Source organism: Vulpes vulpes, chromosome 5 (genome assembly GCF_048418805.1).
Source record: "Vulpes vulpes isolate BD-2025 chromosome 5, VulVul3, whole genome shotgun sequence".
NCBI lineage: Eukaryota > Metazoa > Chordata > Mammalia > Carnivora > Canidae > Vulpes > Vulpes vulpes.
The window spans coordinates 81,736,223-81,755,475 of record NC_132784.1 but is presented as its reverse complement, the minus strand read 5'-3'; the positions used below and the strand labels follow the sequence as shown (position 1 = coordinate 81,755,475).

Here is a 19,253-nt window from a genome sequence, read left to right as displayed (position 1 = left end):
TAAAGAACAAACTGATGATTGCTAGAGGGGAGAATCATAGGGAGAATACACAAAATGAGTAAAGGGGAGTGGGAGGTACAGGCTTCCAGTTATGGAATGAATAATAAGTCCCTGCGATGAAAGGTATAGTATAGGGATTAGAATCAGTGGTGTAATATTGTATGGTGACAGATGGTAATAACTACACTTGTGAGCATAGCATAACAAATAGAACTGTTGAATCACTATGTTGTATACTTGAAATGAATATAACAGTGTGTGTCAACTATACTTCAGGAAAAAATACTCCACAAAATTTTCTGGATTTCCTATAAATTTTTCTCTCCAAAGTCACATATAAAATTCTTTTCAATCCTGACCTCTCTCTACCTTGGGCATATCAGGCTGCTGTGAGATAATTCTCTTGAGATTCTTTTTTCTTTTTTTTTTTTTTAAGATTTTATTTATTTATTCATGAGACACACAGAGAGAGAGAGAGAGGCAGAGGGAGAAGCAGGCTCCATGCAGGGAGCCCGATGTGGGACTCCACCCTGGGTCTCCAGGATCATACCCCATGCTGAAGGTGGCGCTCAACTGCTGAGCCACCGGGGCTGCCCGAGATTCTTTTATAGTAATGTTGCCTTATATTTTTCTGAGGCATTAAATGGTTTTATACCCATGCCCTTGGTTTGATATTTATTTTGAACTATTTCTTAGTGTGAGAATTTTGGATGATTAGAGATACTAGAAATGTGAATTAGCATTAATTTACTACCCTAGCACATCTTGGGTTCTTCATATTTTCCACATATTAGACTTAATGAACCAGAACAGTTTTTTTCTTTAATTCATCTCTCTTCTCATATCTTTCATATTCAACTAAAAAAAAAAAAAAAAAAGGCCACTTGACACTTCAGCATTCTGCCCGGAAATCTCCTCAGACTCATGTTTTTTTCAGCAGAGTCTGCTTGAGATTCCCCTCTCCCTTTGCCCCTCCCCCTATGTGCATTCTCTCCCTCTCTCTAAAATACATAAATGAATAACATTTAAAAAAGAATTACAGTGGGGGATCCCTGGGTGGCGCAGCAGTTTGGCACCTACCTTTGGCCCAGGGCGCAATCCTGGAGACCGGGGATCGAATCCCACGTCGGGCTCCCGGTGCATGGAGCCTGCTTCTCCCTCTGCCTGTGTCTCTGCCTCTCTCTCTCTCTGTGTGACTATCATAAATAAATAAAAAAAAAATAAAAAAAAAGAATTACAGTGAATCCAAAATGGATTTTAAAAATCCATTTCTACAGATATCACAGTAAAAAATATGAAAAAAAATCTTAACAGAATACAACTAAATGTCAAAGGACTTAAACTATGTGATTTTACCAAAAGAAGGAATCAGAAAATATGGGATTGAAAAATTACAGACCAGTATAACTAATGAAAGTAGATCCTGATTCTAAACAAAATAATAGCATAGTGAAATTGACAGTAGACAAAATGATACAAACAAGTTGGGTTTATCACAGAAATCTAAGGTTTAACATTAAAAATCAATTACTGTAATTCTCTACGTTTTTGTAGATTCTGCTGATCAAATTAAGAAAGTTCTCTTTTGCTTATTGTTTTCTAAGAGTTTCTGTTTGTTTTAGAGAGAGAGAGTACGCACACAAGCAGAGAGGGTCAGAGGGAGAAGGAGACAGAATCTTAGGTAGGCTCCACGGTCAGCACAGTGCTCAACTTTATTGCAGTATTCACTTTATAGTGATGGTCTGGAATTGAACCCACAATATCTCCAAGGTTTGTCTGCAATGCTGTTGGAAGATAATACAGAATATATTAGTTGCTTTTGGTCTAGGAAAGGATATTTTAAATAAGACATAAAAAAGCACTGGTAATGAAGCAAAAGACCAGTAACATTCATTATTAAAATTACAAACTTCTATTCACCAAAAGACATCTGAAAGAGAATAAAAAGATAAATCACAAAGCAGGAAAAGATAACACATATAGCCAAAAAAGGAGTAATATCACAGAATATATTTTAAATATAATAAAAAGAAAATGACAGATAAACCAATAGAAAAAATGTGCAAGATATTTAAACAGATATTTAATAAAAGAGGATATCCAAATAGACAATATGCACAGGAAATTATGCTCAGTCTCATAAGTAATCAAGAATATGAGAATTAAAATTCTCAAGAATTAACATCATATACCCCAGATTGGCAAAAATTTTAAAGTTTGACAATGCCAAGTATTATTGAAAAAATGAAGCAATGGGGACTTCCAGACACTGTCAGTGTGTGAGTTGGCAAAACCACTTTGGAGAATAGTTTGGTAGTATATTGAAGATGTAAACCCTTTATCAATATAACACCCCCCCCCCAAAGAAAAAAACATCAACAGCTGAAAATAACAACAATTAAAACATAAAACAAGTACCTCAACATGATAAAAGCCATATATGAAAAGCCCATAGGTAACATCACACTGAAGGGTGAAAAGCTGAAAGCTTTTCCTCCAAGATTAGGAAAGAGACAAAGTTGCCCACTCTCACCTTTTATTCAACATAGTACTGAAAGTCCTAACCAGACCAATTAGGCAAGAGAAAGAAATAAAAGGCATCCAGATGGGAAAGGAAGAAGTAAAACTGTCACTGTTTGCAGATGATGTATATACAGAAAACCCTAAAGGCCCCACCAAAAATGATTAGATTAAATTAATTCAGTAAAGCTTCAGGATAGAAAATCTATATAAAAAAAATCTGTTGCATTTCTATATACTAATAACCAACTATTAGAGGAATTAAGAAAACTAATTTACATTTCATCAAAAAGAATAAAATACTTATGAATAAATTTAGTCAAGGAGGTGAAAGACCTGTACACTGAAAACTGTGACCTTGATTAAAGAAACTGAGGAAGACACAAATAAATGAAAAATAATTCCATGCTTATGGATTGGAAGAATTATTATTAAAATGTCTGTGCTACCCAAAACAATCTACAGATTTAATGCAATCTATCAAAATTTCAATAGCATTTTTCACAGAAGTAGAACAAACAATCCTAAAACTGTATAGAACCACAAAAGACCCCAAATAGTCAAGGGAAAGAAAAGAAAGAAAAACAAAACTAGAGGTATCATAGTTCCGATTTCAAACTATATTACAAAGCTATAATAATCAAAACAGTATAGCATTGGCATAAAAAAGACATATAGATCAATAGAACATAATAGAGTTCACTCTTTTTGGTCAATCAATTTATGACAAAGGAGCCAAGAATATAAAATAAGAATTGTATTAAATGGTATTGGAAAATTGGACAGCCACATGCAAAAGAATAAAACTGGAGCGCTATCTTATACCACACACAAAAATTAACAAAATGGATGGATTAAAGACTTGAACATAAGACCTGAAACCAAAAAACTCTTAAAAGAAAACAGGCAGTAAGCACCTTGATGTCAATCTTGGCGAACAGTTTTTGTATTTAACACCAAAAGCAAAAATAAAAAATGGGACTACATCAGACTAAAAAGCATAGCAAAGAAAACCATCAACAAAATGAAAAGGCAACCTAACAAATGAGAGAAAATATTTACAAGTCATATCCAATAAGAGTTTACTATCCAAAATACGTATTTAAAAAATTGGGCAGCCCGGATGGCTCGGCAGTTTAGCACCGCCTTCAGCCCAAGGCCTGATCCTGGAGACCCGGGATGGAGTCCCACGTCGGGCTCCCTGTGTGGAGCCTGCTTCTCCCTCTGCCTGTGTCTCTGTGTGTGTGTGTCTCTCTCTGTGTGTCTCTCATGAATAAATAAATAAAATCTTAAAAAAAATTCATACAATTCACTAGCAAAAAACAGACAATCTAATTTTTAAAAACAGGTAGAAGACTTGAATAGAAAGTATTCCAAAGAAGACAATACAGATAGCTAGCAGGTACATGAAAAGGTGTTCAACATCACTAATCACCAGAGAAATGCAAATTAAAATCACAGTGATGTCACCTCACATGTGTTAGGATGGCCAAAATCAAGAAGACAAGAAATAACAAGTGTTGAAGATGTAGAGAAAAGGGAACTTTCGGGCATTGTTGGTGGGAATGTAAACTGTTGCAGCCACTATGGAAAAGAGTATGGAGGTTCCTCAAAAACTAAAAATAGAACTAACACATGATCCAAAAATTTCACTTCTGAGTATTTATCCAAAGAAAATGAAAACACTAACTCAAAAAGATATATGCATCCCATATTCACTACGGCATTATATACAGTAGCTAAGACATGAAAACAAGTATCAAGCAATGGATGAACCGATAAAGAAAACAGTAAAAAAAGAAAACCTTGCCGTTTGCAACAACATGGATGGACCTTGAGGGCATTAAGCTAATTTGAAATCAATTAGACTAAGACAAATACCATATGATCTCACTTGTATGTGGAATCTAAACAACAACAAGCAACAAAAAGCAAACTCAGAGATACAGGTGTGCATTTTCACCAACAGTGCACAAGGGTTCCTTTTTTTCCACATCCTTGTCAACACCTATTGTTTCTTGTGTGACATGATATCTCTTGTTTTGTACCTACCACTTATTTTTTCCAGATGCTCCAAAAAAAGGTCAGTCATATAAAAGTAATTTTTCTAGATTTTTCAAACACAAATTTTAGTTATCACTCTCCCACATCCATCTATTCTGCTGCTCCATCCTGGCTGGGTTAGCCAGATGTATAACCATTCTTTAGTTTTCCACTGACATTTTCTTGTAGTAGAACCTCTGTTTCTTGGCTCCTATGCCTTCTCTTTTTTTCCCCTCATTTTTTTTTAAAGGATTTTATTTTTTTTGTTTAGAGAGAGAGCACAAGTGGGGGTGGGGGGAGGCTGAGGGAGAGGGAGAGAATCTCAAGCAGACTCCATGCTGAGTGTCAAGCCTGATGCAGGGCTCAATCCCACAACCCTGAGATCATGACCTAAGTGGAAACCAAGAGTTTCCACTGAGCCACCCAGGTGCCCAGCAATTCTTTTTTTCTTTTTTTCTGTATAGCATGATAGAATTTATGTGAATTAAATGTACACACACATAATACTATGTATGTTAAAAGGATAACTATAGATTCAGGAAGGCATATCAAATGTATTAGGGGTGGCCTGTAAAGATTTGGACTGGAATCAAAAAACAAGCACAAAAAAGAATAAAACCATATTAAAAGGTGGAGACTTGCATGGACCAAAGATGTTTGTAAGCCATGAATGAAATACAATTAATTCAACATGAAATTAAAACAAAAAAATTTTTTTTCTCTTCAGTTTCTCAGTGTAACCCACACGCTTCTTTCTTTTCAGTCAGAATTAAATGAAGCATTTTTGGATTCACTGGGCTTCTTGATTTGAAGCTTGGTGTTTTCTTTAGTTCTGAAAAATTCTCAGCTGTTACTTCTTCAGAAGATAGTTTATGTCTCTTTATTTCTCTCTTCTTCTTTCTGGAACTGATGTAGCCTCTCACTTTATATTCCATGTTTTAAAACATTACTTCTGTACTTTCTATTTTTATATTTCCCACTGCATCCTTGATGTACCTAATCTGTTTTGCAGTACACTAAATCTCTCTTTAGCTATGTATGGTCTTTGCCAAACATTTTGAGTTATCAGTTGATTATGTACTCTTCTTATCTAGAAATTAAAAGAATCTTTTAAAAATCTCCTTTTCAGATAGTTTCTACCTTTATTTAGTTTCTTTAAACATAGTAAGCATAGTTTAATTTTTTTGTGTGTGATAATGGCAAAATCTATACATGTATGTTTGTATCCATTATCTATTTTTTTCCTGCTTGTTCTCATAATGCAATATTGTGTTCCATGCCTGGTTATGTGCTACTTATTGTCCTTGAAAGATAATTTGTGAATATTTCTTGAGTGCCTACAATAATACAGTTACATTTCTCCAGAAAGAATTTTTATTTCCTTCTGCCAGGTTCATATGGGCACTACCAGTCTAGAAACATTTGAAATCCTATTCATAAATTGAAGTTTCTTTCACCATCCTATGAAACAACCTTTGTTAATAAACTCACCTGAAATTAAGTTGTTTACAATTCTCTGGGATGTGACATTTTTTTATTTTCTCTCTCCTTATCTCCCATTCCCTTTCTTTTAGGTTTCATCTGCTTTGCATGTAGGCAATTATATAGGAGGTGGGTTATTTTTGCTTCATCTTTTCTTGAGTTTAACGTTTCTTAATTCTACTTAATATAGTAGGTATCTTATTGGACTTCCTACTTTGACAGGTGCTAGGTTTGCAGTCCCTAACTCTCAAACCAGAGGTCATCAATGCTGTTATTTAATTTTACTCAATTTGGCAAATGCCCACAAGATAAAAACAGTTTTCTATGTTTAGTTTATTTCTTGGTTCATAATCTTTTTATTTTTTTTTTAAGATTTTATTTTTTCATTCATGAGAGACGGAGAGAGAGAGGCAGAAACACAGGCAGAGGGAGAAGCAGGCTCCATGCAAGGAGCCTGGAGTGGGACTTGATCCTGGGATCATGCAGTGAGCCAAAGGCAATTGCTCAACCGTTGAGCCACCCAGGTGTTCCATGATCTTTTTAAAATTTAGAATTTTGCTTGATAATTTTTTTATTATCTTGCTAGGTTTTTGATACTTTTAAGAAAGTTTATTTATTTTTTGAGATTTTACTTTTTTATTCATGAGAAACAGAGAGAGGCAAAGACACAAGCAGAGGGAGAAGCAGGCTCCATGCAGGGAGCCTGACATGGGACTTGATCCCAGGTCTCCAGGATCATGCCCTGGAGTGCCCTGAAGTTGGCGCTAAACTGCTGAGCCACCCAGGCTGCCCAAGAAAGTAAAAATATTTTACTCAAATTTATTAATTGTTTGTAGTTGGAGAATTCATCCAGATAGCATAGTCCATCATTTGCAGGAATGGAAGTTTCCCTTTTAGAGTTTCTTGCATACATACCTGTGATGGTTAATTTATGGGTCAAGTTGGCTAGGCTATGAAAGGGTAAACTCATTTAAAAAGATACAGAAAATATATTGACCAAATGTATTTGCCCAAACACCTGTCTAGATATTGCTGTGAAGGTAATTTTTAGATGAAAGTAATATTTAAATCAATAGACTTTGAGTAAAGCACATTACCCTTCAAAATGTGAGTGGTCCTCATCTAAACAGTTAAAAGCCTTAGAGGAAAAGACTCAAGTTCCCCAAGGAAAAAGGAATTCTGCTTCAGGACTGTGTTTGGTCAAGTGTCAGTATCAATTAATTCTTCACTGAGTCTCCAGCCTGCTAACTTGCCCTGAACATTTCAGGTTTGCCAGATTTCCAATCACATGAGCCAATTCCTTAAAATAAATTTCTTTCTCTCTGGATATATACATCCAATTAGCTCTGTTTCTTTGGGTAATGCTTACTAATTAAACACCTGTCAAAATTACTAGAATAAAAAATAGTGGTAACACTGAATGTTGGTGGGGATTTGGAGAATTCTGGATCACTCATACATTGCCAATGAGAATGGATAATGGTATTAACATTCTGGAAAATAGTTTGGCAGTTTCTTTCACAAGCTAAAGTGGACTCTATTCATTCATCTCAGCAGTTGTACTCTTGGACATTATCTCTAAGAAATGAAAGCTTACCTTATGTAGAAATGTTCATTCATAGCGTCGTCTTTATTCATAAAAACAAACCTAAAACAACTCAGATGTCCTTCAATGAGTGCATATTAAACAAACCATAATACATAGGACGTACCATGGACTATTACTCAGCAATAGAAAGGAATAAACTATTGGTGCTTAGATAAACCTTAAGGTGATTATTATGAATGAACAAAAAGATTGGACTTTTTTATTAGGGGAGATTAATGTATTAATTAAGTGATCTCTATACCCAGTGTGGGGCTCAAACTCACAACCCTGAGATCATGAGTCACACGCCGTACCAACTGAGCCAGCCAGGCACCCCTGAAAAAAATCCAGTCTTAATATGTTATATATGATTCCATTTATATAACACTGTTGAAATAACAATTATAGAAACAGAGAACAAATTAGTGTAGTGGGTATGGAAACAAAGAAGCTGCTTTGTTGTTACGATTCTGTATTTTGTTGATGGTACAATTCTGTATTTTGATTACAGTGGTAGTTACATGAAGCTATACATGTAATAAACTTGCACAGAATTATGCACACACCCACACACATGAGTGAAAGTATAACTTGGTAGAATTATTATATAGTATAAACTCTGTGGATTATACAAATGTCAGATACACAGTTTTTGTATTGTACTATTATTCTGCAAGATATTAAAGTTGGGAGAGGGGATCCCTGGGTGGCTCAGTGGTTTAGCGCCTGCCTTCGGCCCAGGGCGTGATCCTGAAGTCCCTGGATTGAGTCCCACATCAGGCTCCCTACATGGAGTCTGCTTCTCCCTCTCCCTCTGCCTCTTTCTCTCTCTCTGTCTCTCATGAGTAAATAAATAAAAATAAAGTCTTTAAAAAAAAAAGTTGGGAGAGGCTGAGTGAATGGTATATAGGACTCCCTGCACATTTCTTTCCAGCTATCTATGAATTGATAATTATTTTTATGAAAAGTTGAAAAGAGAAGTCTCTTGCAGCCTGACTCATACATTATCTGGGTTGGAAAAGATATATAAGTGCCTTGGTTTTTAACAAAGACAGTTACTCCATTCTTCCTCTTTCAACTTTGTAGTGTTTAAAGATTGTCTTACTATTAGTATTCATACCATCCTTGCAGAATGCTTTATATCAAGGCAAAGTTAGGAAGCACAGTGTCTGGCAGCCTTGGTACGAAGCATTTACGAAGGGTCAACCTTGCCTGAAGCTTTTAGAACATGGTGTCTAGGGACATGCCAAAAATTTAGCCCTTGGAGGTACTAAGGTAACAGAAAAAGCTTCATGGACAGAGAAATTGGATGGATCATCGTTGCTAAGTGTTGTGTGTATCAAGATCCAGAATAGGAGTGATGACAAAAATTCAGTGTTAAACCTGGAGGATTATGGGATACAGGTTGTTATATTTTTGTGGTAATTCTGCTGTTACTGAAAAACCTAGATAAATGATTTTTTCATTTAAAACATTTTTATATTATAGGAAATAAATGTTAATATGGAGAATGATTTTAAGAGTGATTCATCATCCTCTACCTTTGCTCTTCAAAGTTCTTCGGAGACCATGTTTTCTATTCAGCTGTTGGATTTCAAAACAAGTTTACTGGAAGCATTAGAAGAGTTACGTATGAGAAGGGTAAGCTCACTTTTAAAATCCTTTTTTAAGTTAGGGAACTTGATCTTGTCCAGCCATTTGGTTTAAGGAAAAAAAAGATACAACAAAATAACTTCTTATTTTGAAAGTAGAAATATAGAAGTATAGTCCAGATAATGAAGTAAAAGAGAAAAGGACAGATTTAGTCATTATCACAGAAGGGAAAAGAAGAATTTATAAAGCAGAAAGTAAAATGGATTTTTAGATTGTTAAATACTCTGTAAGTCAGATAGTATTTACGGAGTGCCCAGGAGTGCATAGGTATTGCTATAGCTGACACTCTGGCTTATTTAAAAAAGAGCTGCTCTTCAGGAGGTTATATTTTTGTTAAAGGCTATGAGATAAGTGTCTATGAGTGATTAAGTAATGAAACAGGACAATACATTAAGTGACAAAATAAATTTATGTAGTGAGTATTCTGATTCAAAGAATAAACTAAAAAAAAAAAACAAACAAAACAAAGAATAAACTAATAACTCTTGAGGTAATTAGAAAGGAAATAGCCTGGGGCAGCCCAGGTGGCTCAGTGGCTTAGTGCCTGCCTTCAGCCTGGGACATGATCCTGGAGTTCTGGGATTGAGTCCCACGTCAGGCTCCCTGCATGGAGCCTGCTTCTCCCTCTGCCTGCTGTGTCTCTGCCTCTTTCTCCCTCTCTCTGTGTCTCTCATGAATAAATAAATAAAATCTTTAAAAAAAAAAACACTGCAGAATTATAAACAGTTCTATTTAAAAAAAAAAGGAAATAGCTCTATAAAATTGTTTTTTTTAATTTGTTTTTTAAGGTTTTATTTATTTATTTGAGAGAGACACAAAGAGTGAGAGAGAGAGAGAGAGAGAGAGAGAGAGAGATGGAGTGAGGTGATGGGTCGAGAGTGAAGCAGACTCCCGCTGAGCAGGGAGCCCCGATGTGAGACTTGATCCTGGAACTCCAGGATCATGACCTGAGTCAAGGGCAGACACCCAACCGACTGAGCCACCCAGACACACTAAATTCATTTTTTTAAATATTTTATTTATTTGAGAGAGAGAGAAGAGGGAAAGAGAGATAGAGCAAGCAAGAGGAGCAGAGAGGGACAAGCAGGGAACGTGATATGGAGCTCAATCCAATGACCCGAGCTGAAATCAAGAGTCAGACACTTGGGGCAGCCCAGGTGGCTCAGAGGTTTAGTACCGCCTTCACCCCGGGGCAATGATCCTAGAGACCTGAGATCAAGTCCCACGTTGGGCTCCCTGCATGGAGCCTGCTACTCCCTCTGCTTGTGTCTCTGCCTCTCTCTCTGTGTGTCTCTCATGAATAAATAAAATCTTTAAAAAAAGAAAAAAAAGACCTGAGGTAGATGTTTAACTGAGCTACCCAGACACCCCCTGCTTTAAAAACAAAACAAAACAAAAGACACTTAACTGACCGAGCCACCCATGTGCCCCTATATAAAATTATAAAAGTTGTTTCAGCAGAACTCTATTGTTCAAAATCCCTTAAAAACATTTCATTTCTGAGATTGTGGGTCTAAATTTGAAGTATATGTTGTCAGTTCTTTGTAAGATAGATAGATTGGGGTTGGTATGATTATGGAGAGAAGAAAATAAACTATAAAACTTCTGCAATGATGGAGATGGGATCATTAGGATTTATATATAACTGTGAAGATAGAACAGAAGAGACAAGAAGGAAATCAGTAGAATTTGGTGATTTCCTGAAAATGAGCTGTGAGAAAAAAGATCTGAAACCACATTTTTATTATGTGAATCTTGTTCTAGGATTTAAAAATATTGAAATTTGTTCTAATAAGAACATTTAATTACTGCAGTGTTCATCCTATATAAAGGTATTTATTATCTGTATATTAAAAGCATATTTAATAAAGAAATCCTGCTAAAAAAGGATATGTTGGATAAGCATTAAAAAATAATTTTTGTAAGAATAGCTTAAGGTGGTATCTTTTCTAAGTTAAATCAAGTTTAGGTAACTATTTAGAATTTCATATTCTCTATGTTCTAAGCATTATATTTAATCTTTTATATTTCCAACTTAAAAAATACATTTCCTTTGAAAATCTTTTGAAAGTTTCAGGGTAGCAAGAGGAAATGTGTTTTTAATAATTAAATGCAGATACATATATACTACTTTTAATAATAATCTTTACTGAAAGAAGACTTTATTCTTAAGAAGGGAAAAATTCTCCCTTTTATTGGAAAAAGAGATGTATTGATTTTCACATTTACTGTGGTGGTAACACTGTATCCCTATTGTGGGATTTTAATTTTTCCCCCTTATTTTATTAGGAAAAATGAAAAAATACGCAGTTGTTGAAAAAATTTCATGGTAAACATGTATATACCCACTGTGGTGAGTAGAAAAAATGGCATCCCAGTGATCTCCAAATCTTAATTCTGCATCTTTGAATATGTTACCTTACATGGCAAAAGGGATTTTGCCGTGGTGTCTGGATGGCTCAGTTTAAAGAAACTCTTGGCCCAGGTCATGATCTCAGGGTTGTGGGATCGATTCCCACCTTAGGCTCTGTAGTGGGCATGGAGCCTGTTTGGTATTCTCTCCTTCTCCTCTGTCCTTCCCCCACTCACTCTCCCTCTCTTAAATAAATACATCTTTTTTTTTAAAAGGGGATTTTGCAGATGTGATAAAGTTATGAATTTTGAGAAGAGGAATTGTGCTGGATTATTCAGAGGGCCCAACATATTTATGAGGGTTTAGAATCAGAAGGAAGCAGGATAATATCAGAGAAAAAGATGTGATGACAGAAGTAGGGGGCATGGTGAGAGAGAGATTTGAAGATGTTCTGTTGCTGCCTTTGAAGATAGCAGAAGCAAGTCACAAGTCAAGGAATGCAGGTGGAAGCTGAAAGAGGCAAGGAATTTTTCTCTGGAGACTTCAGAGGGTATGCAGCCCAGACAACATCTTGATTTTAGTTAAGAACATATCAGACTTCTGACCTCCCAAACTGTAATAGAATAAATTTGAGTTTTAAGCCAACAAATTGGTTATAATTTTTTACAGCAGCAATGGAAACTAATATACCCACCACCCAGATTCTGTACTTGATCTCGTATATATATCCATATAACATTGGTCCTATTCCTTTGATACATTTCCATGCTGGTTTGAAATTAGTATATTTCAGTATGCATATCATTAACTAAAGTTCAATATTTATGTATTTTTCTTTTAATAGAAAATGTACATACAGTTGACCTTTGGACAACATGGGCTTGAACTGCCTAAGTACACTTATATGAGGATTTTTTTGGGTAAATATAGAATAATACTGTAAACACATCTTGTCTTATGATTTTCTTAACATTTTCTTTTCTCTAGCTAATTTTATTGTAAAAATACAGTGTATATAATACATGTGACATACAATATATGTATTAATCAACTGTTTATTTTACTGGTAAGGCTTCTGGTCAACAGTAAGCTATTAGTGGTTAAGTTTTTGGAGAGTCAAAAGTTATATACAGATTTTTGACTGTGCTGGGAGTTGGTGCCCCTAACCTTCAGGTTGTTCAGAGGTCAACTATACAATGAAATGTATAGTTCCTAAGTGCACCATTTCATGAGTTTTAACAAATGCCTGTAACTGTCTCATCCAAATCCTTGTCAAGATATAGAACATTACTAACTCCCCCAGAAAGTTCCTTAATGTCCTTACTCACTTATTCCTCATCCTTATGTATCCAGAGGTAACCATTGTTCCAGTTTTTTTCACTAGGGATTAGTGTATTGCTGTTCTGGAAATTCATATAAATAGAATCATTACACTATATGTTCTTTGTATAAGTTTTCTTTTACTCAGCATGATATTTTTGAGATTAATTTGTTATTTTACATATCAGTAGTTTTTTTCCTTTTTATGATTGAGTACTAGTCTATTACATAAATCCGTAACACAATTTGTCCATCCTAGTGATGGACGCCTTGCTGGTTTCCACTTGGTGGCTCTTATGAATAAAGCTGCATGAATATTTTTGTACAAAATGTTGGGCAGACATGTAGGACACGGCTAAGCAGGAAAAGATCTTATTTGGGAACTATTTAAGAGATACTGATTACCTCACATGCCCTTCCTGCTGTCCTGAATCTTCACTGAAAATTTTTAATATTTCCCTTTGGTAGTCTGTGAAGAGATATTTTTATTTAGCATTTTTTTAAAAAGAAAAAGGTAAAAAAATAAAAAGGAAAAAAGAAAAAAGAAAAAGGTTGAGATCCAATCAAAAGTAATAATTATATTTAATTTATAAAGTTAAAAATGTAGAACTAAAATACTGGACTACAATTACTGATATGCTTGGATGGAATTGATTCTTAGGTCCTTGTATTGTTCAGGAAGTAACATATTGACCAACTATAGACTTTGTTTAGTTATGTAGGCATATTAAAATTTTCAGAGTAATCAGTAAGTGAATAGAAATAGGTTTGTATCATTCCAAATAGTGGAGAGAAAATATGCAATCATAATAAAGCTACAAATAGCCATAAAGAAAGAGTAATTTTATATTTCAGCTGTCTCTGAAGTTTTATCCTGATAAAAAATACTGATGCTGTCTTCTTTGTATTCCAGAAGTTGGCCCAGCTAATCTCCATTTTTCTAACAAGTTTTAACACTGAAAGTTCTGTTCATGGTAAACTCAAGGCTTTCTTTTCTCTTTTATTTATCCCCTCCCCTTGCCTCACCAGAAAATGTCTTTGTTTTGCCATGGATTTGTAGGTTACCATTTTTTTTCTGTCAGAATTTTGAAGAGATTTTGTTGAATTCTTTTGTTGCAGTTGAGAAGTTTGATATTCATTTAATTGTCCCTCTGTAGGTAATCCATCATTTCTTTCTATTTGATCGCTGGAGTTTCTTTTTATCTTTAATGGTTTGTAGTTTTAATGAGTCTGTATGAGAATTTATTTACATTTCTTGAGACTAATTTTGGTTCCTGAATCTTAGGAAAATTTTCAGCTGTCATCTTTTTGAGTATTGCCTCTCTCTTATTTCTTCTATTATCTTCTATCTGGAATTCCCATTAGATAGCATATTAGACCATGTCATTTTATCTTTTATGATGCTTTTTTAAAAAATATTTTATTTATTTATTCATGAGAGACACAGAGAGAGAGAGAGAGAGAGAGGCAGAGACACAGGCAGAGGGAGAAGCAGGCTCCATGCAAGGAGCCCGAGGTGGGACTCGATCCCGGGTCTCCAGAATTGCGCCCTGGGCTGAAGGCGGCGCTAAACCACTGAGCCACCCAGGCTGCCCATCTTTTATGATTCTTAACTCTTTTCTAAGAGTTTTTTTTTTTCTTCTCTATTGCACTCTGGGTGTTTCATTTTGTTGTATTTGCTGTTCTTTTGCACTCTGGGTGTTTGCTTCTCTATTGCACTCTGAGTGTTTCGTTTTGTTGTTTCCTAATTGTCTCTTCAAATGTTTTTACTTGCTACCTAACTTGCTTAGAGTTTTAAATTTCAGTGATTAAATTTTTCATTTCTGTAGTTTCTTCAAAGAATCTGCTATGGTCTGAATGTTTGTGTCCCTCCAAAATTCAAATGTTGAAACCTGATATCCAGGGTGATGATATTAGGAGGTTGGTCTTTGGGAGGTGATTAAGTCATGAGGGATAGAGCCCTCATAAATGGGATTAGCACCGTAACAGAGCTTCCTAGCCCCATATGCAATGTGAGGTTATGAACTGGGGAGCATTTGTCACCAGAAATAGAATCTGACCATGTGGGCACCCTGATCTTAGACTTCCAGTCTCTAAAACTGTGAGAAATTAATTTCTGTTATTTGTAGGCTGCCTAGTGTGTGGTATTTTGTTATAGAAGACTGAACAGATTAAGACAGTATCTAAAAATTTAATGAAATATCAATCAAAACCCAGGAGGATGTTTTTCAGAATTTTGCAGGATGATTCTAAGGTTATATCTATAAGAAAAATGTATAGGGGCGCCCAACACAGTATTTGATCTCATGAGCCTGAGATCATGACCGAGTGAAAAATCAAGAGTTGGATGCTTAACTGACTGAGCTACCCAGGCTCTTTTTAGTATACTATAATTTATTTATTTTTATTTTTTAAAGATTTATTTATTTATTTATGATAGACATAGAGAGAGAGAGAGAGGGGCAGAGACACAGGAGGAGGGAGAAGCAGGCTCCATGCCGGGAGCCCGACGCAGGACTCCATCCTGGGACTCTAGGATTGCGCCCTGGGCCAAAGGCAGGCGCCAAACTGCTGAGTCACCCAGGGATCCCCAGTATACTATAATTTAAAACATCAGATACATTGGGAATTAAAGTGTTATTTTTTTTGTGAAAAACCTATTCAGATAATTTGAACAGTGCTTGTCTCATTCTTGCATGTCACTTACAATATGGAGTTAGCATTATTTCTCTGCCTTTACAACTATAATACTCTTGTTCAAGTTTGGATAAGCTTCCCACCGTTTATCCATTGCATTTTCAATGTTGTCAGATAACTTTGAGAACTCCTTCAGTGTGCTATTTTTGCTAACATTACTAATTCTGGGACATCTTCATCCTTTTGATCACAATCATTTTACTTCTATAATCACTTTTTGTTAAATTGATGTTTATCTTCTTTCTATTCTTCTGGCTGCATTTCCAGTCTCTCAAATGACAGCAGTGTAAATATTCTTATGGTCACCTTTTTTTTTTTTTTTAATCTGATTTTTATTCCAATATTTGGAAAACTATCTAATTTAGATGAATATACAATGATGTATGAAATAATAATAACAAAGGCTTCTAAAGAAGCACATTTATTTATTTTATTTTTAAATATTTTATTTTTAAATATTTTATTTATTCATGATAGACATAGGGAGAAAGAGAGAGGCAGAGACTCAGGCAGAGGGAGAAGCAGGTTCCATGCTGGGAGCCCGACGCGGGACTCGATCCCGGGACTCCAGAATTGTGCCCTGCCTGGGCAAGAGGCAGGCGCTAAACCACTGAGCCACCCAGGGATCCCCTAGAGAAGCACATTTAAGCTTAAGAAAAATTCCACAGATTGTTGACATGTTTTCTACATTCAAATTTGAATATTTTTCACATGAAATACTTAAAATTGATTATAAAATGAAATTTAGAAGCACAAAAATGGGAATCAGCTCAAGTATCAGGTAGTCTTTATTAATAAGACTCAAGTCAGGCAGCCCAGGTGGCTCAGCGCTTTAGCACCACCTTCAGCCCAGGGCGTGGTCCTGGAGATCAAGTCCCAAGTAGGGCTCCCTGTGTGGAGCCTGCTTCTCCCTCTGCCTGTGTCTCTGCCTGTCTTTCTCTGTGTCTCTCATGAATAAATAAATAAAATCTTAAAAAAAATAAGACGTCAAAATAAAAAATAGATATATTGAATTTTGTGTCTACTAAAATTAAAGGAGCATGAAAATATGTATTGCAAACTGGCCAGTTGACCAGAGGAATTTTCTAAAGAAACCTCTTCATGGTGAACTAAAAGATAAATAAAATGTTAATTTTTAAAAGGTTTACAACTGTCTTCTTTTGGAGAATAAATGACATTAATTTAAATTTTTATTGTATGAACTGGATTGACACATCTAGCTTTATTTAAAAAAATTATTGGGCAGCCCCAGTGGCTTAGCGGTTTAGCGCTAAATTTGTGCAATTACTCATGATACTGTACCATAGTAACTGAAATTTGAACCATGTCGTTAGGTAACTGGTGGTGTTTATCCAAACAAGGTAACTGAAATTTGTGTTTATTGAAATCGTGAGGACTGCTTGTACATTGTTAAATGAAAAACGCAAGTTTTTTTTAAAGAATTAAAGTATCACTTGCCATCAGGGAAATACAAATCAAAACCACAATGAGATACCACCTCACACCAGTGAGAATGGGGAAAATTAATAAGGCAGGAAACCACAAATGTTGGAGAGGATGCAGAGAAAAGGGAACCCTCTTACACTGTTGGTGGGAATGTGAAATGGTGCAGCCACTCTGGAAAACTGTGTGGAGGTTCCTCAAAGAGTTAAAAAATAGACCTGCCCTACAACCCAGCAATTGCACTGTTGGGGATTTACCCCAAAGATACAGATGCAATGAAACGCCGGGACACCTGCACCCTGATGTTTATAGCAGCAATGTCCACAATAGCCAAACTATGGAAGGAGTCTTGGTGTCCATCGAAAGATGAATGGATAAAGAAGATGTGGTTTATGTATATAATGGAATATTACTCAGCCATTAGAAACGATGAATACCCACCATTTGCTTCAAAGTGGATGGAACTGGACGGTATTATGCTGAGTGAAATGAGTCGATTGGAGAAGGACAAACATTATATGTTCTCATTCATTTAGGGAATATAAATAATAGTGAAAGGGAATAGAAGGGGAGGGAGAAGAAATGGGTAGGAAATATCAGAGAGGGAGACAGAACATAAAGACTCCTAACTCTGGGAAATGAACTAGGGGTGGTGGAAGGGGAGGAGGGTGGGGGGTGGGGGTGAATGGGTGACGGGCACTGAGGTCGGCACTTGACGGGATGAGCACTGGGTGTTATTCTGTATGTTGGCAAATTGAACACCAATAAAAAATAAATTTATTATTAAAAAAAATTAAAGTAAATGTATAGTCAAAAAAAGCAGTTCTGGAAGGATATATATTACATCATTAGCTATGGTTATTTCAGAAGAGTAAAGTTCTTTGTAGTATTCTTGTACCTGTTCTGTAAATTTGAGGATGTTTTATAGTCAAATATTTAACATAAAGTATTTGGTATACCAAGAAATACTATATAAATCAACACCAATATAAAAACCAGACAATAGAAACAGTATATGATTTGGATATTGGATTTTAAACAGAAAGGGGGCACGCTCCGGGTGGCTCAGCGGTTTAGCGTCGCCTTCAGCCCAGGGGCCTGATCCTGGAGACCCAGGATCGAGTCCCACGTCAGGCTCCCCGCATGGAGCCTGCTTCTCCCTCTGCCTGTGTCTCTGCCTCTCTCTCTCTCTCTGTGTATCTCATGAATAAATAAATAAAATCTTAAAAAAAATAAATGGGGCATTTTAAATAGAAAATGATATTTAATATTATAATTAATACATTGAAGAAATTAGAAAATTGAGAAAATAGGGGAAGAGATGGAAAATTTTCTCTGAGACTTCAAACTTAAAATAATCAAGTGGAAATTCTGGAAGTAAAATATACAGTACCCCACCCTCCCCATTAAGAACTCCCTAGATGTAACAGCTGCTTAAAAGCAGAAGACAGCATTAGAGAACTAACAGTAGAAAATATCCAAAAGATAAAGTGCCACCTACAGATTAAAGGAACTCTGCAAAATCCAAGTGTGATGAATACAAAGGAAATCACACTGAGATGCATCAGAGAAGGACTACTGAAAAACCAAATGGAAAGTCCTAAAAGCAGCTAGTGTGGAAAAGATCCATCAAAGGCACATACAATTGATGGTGGAGTTCTCAGGAATAATTATTCAGCCCCAAAGACAATGCAGTGACACTTTAAAGTACTAAAAGAATAACTACCGGTCTAGAATTCTATTCTCTTAAAATATCCTCAAAAATAAAGGTGTGAATCTGAATTTTTAAATGAAATTTTTTAAGAAAGAAAGAAAGAAGAAGGAAAGAAAGAAAGAAAGAAAGAAAGAAAGAAAGAAAAAGAAAGAAAGAAAGAAAGAAAGAAAGAAAGAAAGAAAGAAAGAAAGAAAAAGAGGGGATCCCTGGGTGGCTCAGCGGTTTGGTGCCTGCCTTTGGCCCAGGGCGCGATCCTGGAGTCCTGGGATCCAGTCCCGCGTTGGGCTCCCGGCATGGAGCCTGCTTCTCCCTCTGCCTGTGTCTCTGCCTCTCTCTCCCTCTCTATGTCTATCATGAATAAATACATCTTTAAAAAAACAAAATAAAACAACAACAACAAAAAAAACAAAAACAGAAAGAAAGAAATAAGGCAGGGCAGC

At 35.7% G+C, this 19,253-nt stretch overlaps 1 protein-coding gene across 2 annotated transcripts in view; it reads left to right on the top strand.

Moving 5' to 3' along the window:
• Window positions 1–19,253, top strand: part of CCDC73 (coiled-coil domain containing 73) — a 142,638-nt gene that overhangs the window by 26,405 nt on the left and 96,980 nt on the right. For both annotated transcript variants that reach the window (XM_072759072.1, XM_026012774.2), the window contains exon 2: window positions 9,122–9,274. In XM_072759072.1, the coding sequence (XP_072615173.1) occupies window positions 9,122–9,274 (153 nt within the window). The remainder of the gene's footprint in view (window positions 1–9,121; window positions 9,275–19,253) is intronic.